The sequence below is a fragment of the Leptosomus discolor genome, unplaced genomic scaffold, assembly GCF_034619465.1.
Source record: "Leptosomus discolor isolate bLepDis1 unplaced genomic scaffold, bLepDis1.hap2 HAP2_SCAFFOLD_157, whole genome shotgun sequence".
In the NCBI taxonomy this organism is placed as follows: domain Eukaryota; kingdom Metazoa; phylum Chordata; class Aves; order Leptosomiformes; family Leptosomidae; genus Leptosomus; species Leptosomus discolor.
The window spans coordinates 90,368-100,161 of NW_028237853.1; the positions used below are offsets into that span (position 1 = coordinate 90,368).

The 9,794-nt window shown below is 65.3% G+C and overlaps 1 protein-coding gene across 1 annotated transcript; it reads left to right on the forward strand.

Annotated features, from left to right (window-relative positions):
• The first annotated feature begins 1,061 nt into the window (after positions 1 to 1,061).
• LOC147412604 (maestro heat-like repeat-containing protein family member 6) lies at positions 1,062 to 7,501 on the forward strand. Its single transcript, XM_086481185.1, is given in 19 exon segments — positions 1,062 to 1,144; positions 1,245 to 1,411; positions 1,741 to 1,820; positions 1,935 to 2,084; positions 2,162 to 2,209; positions 2,211 to 2,243; positions 2,245 to 2,414; positions 2,577 to 2,724; positions 2,991 to 3,181; positions 3,271 to 3,408; positions 4,299 to 4,413; positions 4,836 to 4,973; positions 5,232 to 5,411; positions 5,544 to 5,699; positions 6,060 to 6,161; positions 6,566 to 6,668; positions 6,711 to 6,857; positions 6,965 to 7,021; positions 7,320 to 7,501. Coding segments are annotated over 19 exon segments (2,388 nt in total).
• Positions 7,502 to 9,794: the final 2,293 nt, after the last annotated feature.

A 9,794-nucleotide genomic window follows, 5' to 3' on the forward strand; every position in this document is an offset into this window, starting at 1 on the left:
GGGACCCCCCAGGCCCTGCCACCTCCCCATCACTGGTGGTGGGTGCCGGGGGGGTTTCAAGGGACGGTGACGTGGTACGGGCTGCCAGGGACGTTGTTGTCCCCCCAGCGCAGGATGAGGACGTAGTCCCCCTTCTCCTCGACCGTGGAGGTGACGTTGCAGACCCGGTTGCTGGGGCCACCTGAGCCTGCGAGGAAGGCTGGGGGGCTCCTGGCCTCTCCCTGCCCGTGGGACAGCTCTTCTCCAAGAGCACTTTCTGACACCCCACCGTGGGAATACGAAATCCATGTTGTTCTACAGGAGGCCCAGGAGCATGAAGAGGAGAGAACAAGTAACGGCTTTCAGACCTGCAGAACCTCACGCTTTCCAAGGCAACCTGAACCCAACCGCTGTGGCTGCCACACTGCGGACAGAGGCAGGAACAAAGCTCTGGAGGAAGAACGGAAAAGGAAAGGAAAGGACCAAGGAAGGAAGTGATGCGATGTCTAGGCTGGTTCTTGGCTTGCTTTCTGTAGCTTGTCCCACACCTTGCGCACAACTTGGCCATCCTCTGGTGGTGGCAAGCAGCACGTGAATGGCTGCACCTGCCCATCTCGAGCGACTTCTCTTCTACCCGTCTTTCTCCAACCGGGGGGTCTTGCTTTGGTCCCTAGTGTCCCCAGAGCCTTGGGGAAGAGGAGCAAAAGGGTACCTGTGCTGAGAAACAGTTGCCCGGTCGTGCAGCACGGTGGGAAAAGTGGCCAGAAACCCCTTTGCCCTTTGGTTCTTCTGCCGAAGCCTTAATGCTGCCGACAAAGCTCATGGGCAGAGCCCAGAGATGTGGAGATCCCTGAACAACGTGTCCCTGGGGGTCTCCACAACTCCTCTCCCCGCCATGGACTGCCCTTTGCTTCCCGCCTGGGTGTTGCTGCTTGGGTTGTTGAGGGGTCCCAGGTGCCTCTTTAGCCGGCCCCTGCGGATCTCCTTCGGGCTGTGCCACTGCGGGGCAGGTTGGCTGGGCTTAGGGAGACCCCAGGACACGGGCACGTGGCAGCGTGTCACAGGGCCCTTTGTGACCCGCCATGATCCGAGCGCTGCGGATTGGACGGCGCAGGGCAGCGTGTCACAAGGCCCATTGTCACCCTCCAGGATATGAGCGCTGGCGGTGACGCAGCCACCCCACATTGCCCGGAGGACGGGACAGGACAGGGCTGCGAGGAGCCCCTGCACAGCCACCTCCTTCCCTTCCGACCCACTTTTCCCAGGCGTCTCCCGTCCCCGTGGCAGGAGCCCTCGAGGCCAGGCCTCCTCAGTGGCATGGCAGAGAGACCCCCCAGCATGCCCTGGCCGGAGGAGGAGGAGGAGGAAGGTGCTGGCACTGCCCCAGCATGGCAGCCTGATGAGGAGGAAGAGGTGCAGCCTCTGCAGGCTGGTGAGTGGCTGAGCTGGGCCACAGGGCTAGTGGCTGCAGCCGGCTCGACCCCATCCCATCCCATGCCATCCCATGCCATCCCATCCCATCCCATCCCATGCCCTGTGGACATCCGCAGGGAAAGAGGGGGCAGGGCTGTTCCCCACGGCCACGCTTTGCCCATGCTCCACACAATGGGCAGCCCCAGCCCCAACCTGCAGCCAGAGAGAAGGGGTCCCCACCAGCCCCAGTCCTGGGGCTGCCCCTGCCTGCAGAGGGCAGGGCCCTCGGCTCCCTTCTCCAGCCTCTCCCACAGCCCCTCAGCTCTGCCTGTGCTCGGGCTTTGCCAGATCCACACCGGGACCTGCCAGAAGAGGAAGAGGAGCAGAAGCAGGAAGGCACCCGTGTCCTCTTCCACAGAAAAGCACAGGTACCGACAGCCGTGCTCGCCTGGGCTGGGCCTGCTCTCACTGGTCAGCCCAGCACCACCGCTGGAGCACTTGAGGGGACATCCTCCTCTTCCCTGCCCTTCCTTCACCTGCAGATGCTTTGGGAATCCCTCCAGCCCGCTGAGCGTGAAGCCACCACCATCGCGTCCATCAAGCACATGACAGACTCTGACTCGGTCGATGCAGAGGTTCCCGCTGCCATGCTGGATATGCTTGTGGGAAGCGACCCCTCCAGTTTGCAGCAAGTAAGTAGCCTGTGGCCCCCCCAGGGATCCTGTGCCCCTTGAAGCCCAGGTCCGCTGGGCACCTGACAGCTTCTTAGGCCAGCAGAGGGTGGTGGGACGGGAAGCACTTCTCGGGGGAAGCTGGGGAAAGGGTTTGCTCTGGCAGCACTCCAACCCTCAGCCATGTCTCCTTCAGGTGCCGAGAATTGTGAGGTGCATCTACTGGTGGCTCGTGTTCAACACGGAAGGGGCTGCTGAGCACAGGCTGGACGGTGCCCTTCTGGAGCTGACCCGCGTGCACCCCCATGATGTGGTGGTGACCCTCCTGTGCTGTAGTCCATCGTGTGACACGTATGCAGCCCACCTGCCTCGAGGGCTCAGGGCTCACTTTTAGACCTTTAGAGCCCATCAGGCTGTAGAACCTGCCCCTGGCTGCCAGCCTGGGACCCCGCGGTTGCCCGGGCCACGGTGCTGTGGCCGAGACCGCGCTGACACGGAGCTCTGGGCTTGCAGAGCTGCTGCGACCATGTGGAGGGCGATGGCGTCCGAGACCGTGACTGCCGAGAAGGTGCTGCTGGAGCTGCTCTGCGTGCTGGAGGACTGGCCGCTGCACAGCACGTCCACCTCCGATGGGAACGACAGCGACGTCTTTGCCCTGGCCGTGAGTTTCTGGACCAGGCCTTTGCTCGCCCCCAGGGTCGCCTCTCTGGGCAGCTCTCCAGCCTGTGCCACCGCTGCATCCCCCTGCCTCGCGTGGTGGGCTGGGAACATGGCTTAGGGGCAGGTTGAGGGGCAGCCGGGCCAGGTGCTCCCCCTGCGTCTCCCGTGGCCCCAGGCAGCGCCTGAGCCTCACCCTCCTACGCTCGGGCCCTGCCATGGGGACGTCTTGGCACTGAGCACTGTCTCTGCGTGTTTTCTTCCCTGCAGGCAACCAGGGTGCTGCGGGAGATCCTCCGGCCAATGCTCTTCTTCCGAGGGTGGCTGAAGAAGCATTTCCCCCGTCTCTTCCTGGCTCTGCTCTTCCAAATTTTCTTCAGCACAGAGCAGATGCCAGAGGAGGTTGAAAGGTTCTGGAGGGAATGCCAGGAGGAAGACTGCCTTCCCACCACCCCCAACAGGTGCTCCACCCCAGTCCTCCCATCCCTCCCACGGCCCCGGGGCTGCGGCCAAGGCTCCCAGCGTGACCTGGGCTTTGCTCTGCACACAGGTTTGCAGTGCTGACCCTGAAAACGCTGCTCTGCTGTCTTGACCTTGAGGACGTGGTGTTTAAAGTGGAACGTAAGCGTGGCTGGGACACACTCCTCAAGGCAGAGACCAGACACTGGGCAATGGGTCTGCTGGCCAGGTGAGAGACCTCTTCTCCCCACTCCCCCTGCCATTCCTCCCTTGCAGATAGGGCACCCCGCCCAATCCAACCCCTCGGTCACGGAGCTGATGGGCAAACTCAAGGGGATGAAGAGAGTCTGTAGATCTTGGAAGGAGGGGATGGCCGCTTGGGAGGACTGTAGGACTGTTGTCAGAGGACGTAGGGAGGCAACTAGGAAAGCTAAGGCCTCCTTGGATTTCAGCCCTGCAATGGAGGTCAAGGACAGCAGAAAGGGCATCTTCAAATACCCTGCAGACAACACTAACACCAGAGGCACTGCAGGCCCACTGCTGAGCGAGGCGGGTGCCCTGGTGACAGAGGATACAGAGAAGGCGGAGGTACCGAATGCCTCCTTTGCCTCTGTCTATCCTGCTGGAGCCTGTCCTCAGGAGCCGCAGAGCCCTGAGGCCCCAGAGGAAGTCAGGAGAAAGGAGGAGTTTGACTGGGTCGGTGAGGACTGGGTTGGGGGTCAGTTAAGCAAGCGGGACACACGCAATCAATCCGTGGGCCCCGACGGGATGCACCCACGGGTGCTGAGGGACTTGTCACCAAGGGATAGCTCAGCATACTGGAAAAGCCTGGGAGAGGTGGGCGCACAGGAGCAGCCACCTCCCAAAACGCCGGCGTGCCCTCCGGTGGGGCCTGGGCTGACGGCTGAGAGCAGGGGGCCTGTCTGCAGGCAGCCCCACCGAGGGCATCCTGCCGGGGCAACGCAGGAGGCGCTGAGGGCCAGTGACAGAGCGTGGGGGCATGAGTCCTGCTGGTGCTGGGCACTGCCTTTCTCCTGGGAAGGGGTGGTGGGGAAGGAGCAGGCCTCGGTGAGTCACTTCCAGGAGAGGTTTGCCCACGGTGCCGCCTTCCCCCTGCAGGGAGATGCGCAGACTGCCGAGCAGCGTACGCTCCCGGCTCTCGTGCCACCTGGTCGAAGCGCTCTGCAGGGAGGAGCTGCGCTGGGAGGTCCCCACCATGGCGTTCCTTGTCGAGGTGAGCCCGATGGCAAGCACCGCCGCGCTGAGCTGCCTCCCACCACTCTGCCCTCTCGGAGCTGCAGCTGCGGGGGGAGCCCAGCCAGAGGGGCTGGGGCAGAGGGTGGGCTCCGCCGCGTGCCCTTGGCCCCTTGCTGCTGGGGCGACACTTGTCCCCACCTGTGTTTCTGCCCGCTCTGTGCCAGCTCTCGCTCTGCCGTCACGGCTCCTCCCAGGCCCAGGAATCAGAGGCTGCCGAGGGCTGGCACAGAGCGGAGTGGGCGAGCGCCCTGCGCCCTGTGCCCCGCGGCGCAGGGCAGGGAGCCCAGGGGCTCTGCGCAGCCACTGCTGCCGTCGGGCTCAGCTGCCTGGGACGGTGCCCGTGCCCTGTGCTGGGGCCCTGCTGGCCCGGCAGGCCTGTCACTGCTCCGTGGGTTTCAGCTCCTGGCCTGCCCTGACGTCACGGGATGGGGTGACTGCATGCTGGAGCTCGTCCCAAGGTTCCTGCAGGGGGAGAGCAGAGAGATGCATCGCCTGGTGCTCAGAGTCCTCCTCGTGCTCTGCAAGACACCCTCGATGGTGAGAAGGGGGGCAGCCAGCTGAAGCCGTGCTGGCACGTGGGGCTGCGGAAGGGGGGCTGGGTAGCACCGTAGCTGGGACTTGGCTGGGCTTCGGGACCTGTGGCAGCTGCTCCCAGCGCCCCTGCCTCCCCGTGCACTGGCCCAAGTCCTTCGGGGCAGGCATCGGGCTTCTGGGCAGCGTGGCGTTGAGCCGCCAGAGCAGTTTGGGCAACGCAGCCTTTCAGGGCTTCACACTACGGCGTCGTGTTCCACACAGGCCCTCAAAGTGAAGCACCACCTGCTGCGAAGGCTCGTTCAGCTGCTGCAGGATGCAGATGCCGAGGTGGTCGGGATGACCCTCTCTGTTTTCAGCAAGGTGCTCCCGGCCAAACGCTGCCTACCTGCCAGCCCCACCATTCTGCAGCTTGCTCTCACGCTCCGGCTGCTCTTTGACCACGTAAGGCTTTGTGACCCCACCACGGGGGCTGGCGGCTGCCCGGACACATTGTGCCCTGCGGATCTTCAGAGCCGTGCCCAGGCGGGCCTGCAGCATCCCGTGCTGAGGTCTTGCCCTCTTCCTTTCCACCAGGAAGGCAACCATGTGCAGCTGCTCTCCATTTGCCTCTTCCAAGAGGTGATGGCACTTGTAGTGAAAGGCGGAAGAAAGCCACTGAAAAGGCATGTGGTCGGGAGCCTGCTCCCGCTCTTCTTCCACTTGCACAACGAGAATAAGCACGTGGCAGAGGTGAGGATTTCCGACCTCCACATGTCCAAAGACTTTTGCAGCTCCACCTCCGGGAGGTGGCTCCGCCGCCTCCTGCCCTGGTGCCTCTCGGACCGCAGCGCTCCAGCCTCCCCCTGCCCTTGGCCACAGAGCAGCAGCTCTGGGGGACCCCTGTCCCGCTGCCCCGGCTGCCCCAGGTGCCCGAGCTGGGGGCTGCCCCACTCCTCCGCCCGGGCACCGAACCCGCTGGCGGACGCGTTCCCCAGCTGCTGCCTCTTCCCGGCAGGGGCCAGGAAAGGCCCCGAGCCTGGCACGGGTGCAGGGGACGCAGGTCCGTGCCCTGGGCAGCGGTGCCATCTCCCCGTCTCTGCTGCTCTGCAGGCCTCTCGGGAAGCCCTGCGTGAAGCTGCCGAGTTCCTCAAGAAGCGGAAGCTCGCGCTGCTGTTGGAGACGGAGCAGACAGGGGCCGTGGGCGAGTACCTGGTAAGGATGGCCGCGAAGCCCCAGATGCGGCCTGTGCGAGCCCCCTGCCCCCAATGCCCGGTGTGCGGGGCTGGCAGCTGTGCCCCTGCCCACGGCTGCAGCCCATCGCCGCCAGCCTGCACCCCACACGCTCCCTCCCCGCGGGCTCGTCTCCAGACTCCTCTCCCTCCCTGAGCCCGGGGGTGCCAACAGAGCCCTGGCCCAGCTGGGCTTTGGCAGAGGGTGGCACCGTGGATCCCCGGGGAGCACCCAGCCCCCTGCCTCCTCCAAAGCCCGGCACCAGCTGGCTGCTGGCCGGGGGGCGTGTGTGTCCCGGCAGGGGAGGCCAGTCCTGGGGGCAGGGACTGCCCGCCAAGGGGGACACGGCACCAACCCTTCCCTCCATCCCCTCGTCCTCTCTCCAGCTGGCAGAGTACAGCGGCAGAGCAGGCGAGTACCTGCACCAGTCCCTGCCGTACCTGCTGAGCCCACAGGAGTCCGTGCGAGAGGCGGCCGTCAGGTTCATGGGTGAGCCACGACCCCCCGGGGTCCCTCCCTGCCCCACTGCAGCTCGGCCCCAGCCCCGCCCGCTGCACCGGCAGCAGCAATCGGCCCTGCAGCTGCAGAGCCCCGAGCAGCCGGTGCGGGGCCAGGGCCCCCACGGGTCGCCCTGCTGCCCTCTCCCACCCCTGCCCTTGGGCGTCACGCTCGGGGAAGGCCCTGGGCTCAGCCCTGCCAAGGGGAGGGAAGCGGGTGGCTGGGCTGGCGGGGGGCAGCCGTGCTGCTGGGGCCAGCGGGGTTTGTGACGGGCTGGGTGTTCCTAGGGCTCCTCGGACACCGTGGCAGGGGGCAGCGGGAAGAACTCCACGTCATCTCCAAGGGTGAGTGAGGGCAGCGGGGCGGCAGCAGGGGCTGGCAGGGAGGAAAAAAGACCCCGGGCAGGGAGATGGGAGCCCTGTCTGGGCAGGGCTCTGCTGCCTGCGCGGACGACGAGCGGCACGGGCAGAGCAGGCAGAGATTTCAGGGGCACGTGGGGTCTTTGTGGCCAGCACCTTCCGGCGGCTCCCTCCTGGCCGTGGGAAGAGCTGGGCGGGTGGCCCTGACAGGAGGGGTTCCTGGGCTCCCCGCCGATCCGCGCTCTGCCTGATCTGACCTGGGCTCTGTCCCTCACTCTTCCAGTCCTTCAAGGCATGACCTACGACATCAGCCTCTCCGTGTCGAACCTGGCGGCTGAGACCCTGCTGCAGCTAAGAGCTGCCGAGAGCAATCCTTCCTCCCGATTCCGGCCGCTGCAAGACCGGCTCCGCAGGGCGTGGAGGAGGCTGCGCTGCCTGTGCTGCTGGAGCTGTGTGCAGAGCTGACGCCAGGGCCCCCACGGGCTCTGCCCTGAACAAACAGTCCTGTTCCTTCACCTCGTCTGTGCGACTTTCCTTGGGGAGAACGAAACGGCGGAGGAGAACCCAGGTGCTGAAGCAACTGGGACCCTCGGGAGAGAGTGACCAGCCATGCCCGCTTTCCAGCAGCCGGTGGCGGCGCCGGACAACGCCGACCCCCTGTGGCCTGGCCACAGGCGCCAGCTGCTCTGCTGGCCTGCGAGAGCAAGAGGAGAGGCGAGGAAAACCTTCTGCCTCGCAGGCCCGCGCTCTTCAGCGCTCGCCTCTCCTGTGGCAAGGGGTGGCTCTGGTACGGCCCGCAGCTCCAGGCCGTTCCTGTCCCCGCGGCCTCTGGCCCACGGGCACTGGAGCTGCAAAAGTCTTTGGCCACAAGAGCTGGGTGAAGAGACGGAGTGGACGAGGGCGGCCTTAACGGGATCGTAGGAGCACGCTGTGCTGCAGGAGGCAGAGGAGAGAGCTGCGCTGGGAGAGAAGCCCCTCGGCCCTGCTCCGCTGGGTGACAGCCTCTTTCTCTGCTGGCCAACGTGCCTTCCCACGAGGGCTGGGTGCCCGAGGGGTGGGTGCCGCAGGCTCTGCCCCGGGCGCGGGAGCGTCCCGCGCCTGCTCTGGTGGCTGCTGTGGCAGCTTGGTTCCTTGAGGGGGGCAGGGACTGGCGCTCCCAGGGTGAGTTCTCAGCGTGACACGGACACTCCCCTCCAGCCCTTCAATCCGAAAGTGCCCGTGGGCCCTCCCCGGGAGCCACGGACAGGAGAGAAACGCTCCGTTAGCCGAGCCTGGTTTAAACAGCCACATCCCGGCCATTGCTTTGCCACCTCCCAACCCCCAGCGCTGCAGCCAAGAGACCCCCGTGGTCTGCAGCGACCCGTTCGGTGCGTGTGGGACCGCTCAGGGAAGGAAGCCCAGAGCCAAACACGCAGGGGACCCAGGTGCAGCAGCCGAGAGGGATGTCCACCCTGGGAGCCAGGAAGCCGCCCCTGCCCAAGGAGGCTCCCAGGCAAAAATGCTGTGATGGCCAGAGACAGGGGGGGACGGAGCAGCACACCCACTCCGTCTTGAACCGACTTTGGAAGGGCAGGGAGAGCTGAGATGGCTGCCAGGAGCCGGCCAGCGAGGGGCTGAGGGTGAGAGGGGCAACACTCTGGCTTCAGTTTTCGAGAGGAGAGAATGGAAATGCAGGGGGACTTTCTTCTTCGGCACCGTCTCCCGCCGCATTCTCCTAGGGAAGCCACCGCTCGTGGCGTACACAGGTGCCCTCGAAGCTGAGTTCAAAACCGGCTGCATGGCCGGGCCCAAAGCGTGCTGGGGAATGGAGTTCAACCCAGCTGGCGGCTGGTCACAAGGGGTGTCCCCCAGGGCTCAGTCCTGGGACCAGTCTTGTTGAACACCTTTATTGACGGTTTGGATAAGGGCATCGAGTGCTCCCGCAGGGAGCTTGCAGATGACACCAAATTGGGTGAGAGTGTTGGTCTGCTGGAGGGCAGGAAGGCTCTGCAGAGGGATCTGGACAGGCTGGATCGATGGGCTGAGGCCAGTGCCGTGAGGTTCACCAAGGCCAAGTGCCGGGTCCTGCCCTCGGGTCACACCAACCCCCGCAGCGCCGCAGGCTGGGGAGGAGCGGCTGGGAAGTGCCCGGCGGGAAAGGGCCTGGGGGTGCTGGTCGGCAGCCGGCTGGACACGAGCCGGCAGTGCGCCCAGGTGGCCAAGAAGGCCGGCAGCATCCCGGCCTGGATCAGCCATGGGGTGGCCAGCGGGAGCAGGGAGGGGATCTGTACTGGGCACGGGTGAGGCCGCCCCTCGAATGGTGGGTGCAGGTTTGGGCCCCTCCCTGCAAGAAGGACATGGAGGGGCTGGAGCGTGTCCAGAGAAGGGCAACGGAGCTGGGGAGGGGTCTGGAGAACAGGTCTGTGAGGAGCGGCTGAGGGACCTGGGGGTGTTCAGCCTGGAGAAGCGGAGGCTGAGGGGAGACCTCATCGCTCTCTGCAGCTGCCTGAGAGGAGGCTGTGGTGAGGGGGGGTCGGTCTGTTCTGCCAAGGAACAAGCGACAGGACGAGAGAAATGGCCTCAAGTTGCACCAGGGCAGGTTTAGATTGGACAGCAGGAAAAGCTTCTTTACCGAAGGAGTAGTCAACCATTGGAACAGGCTGCCCAGGCAAGTGGTGGAGTCACCATCCCTGGAGGTGTTCAACAACCGCGTAGACGTGGCGCTTCTAGACACGGTTTAGTGGGCACGGTGGTGTTGGGTTGACGGTTGGACGTGACG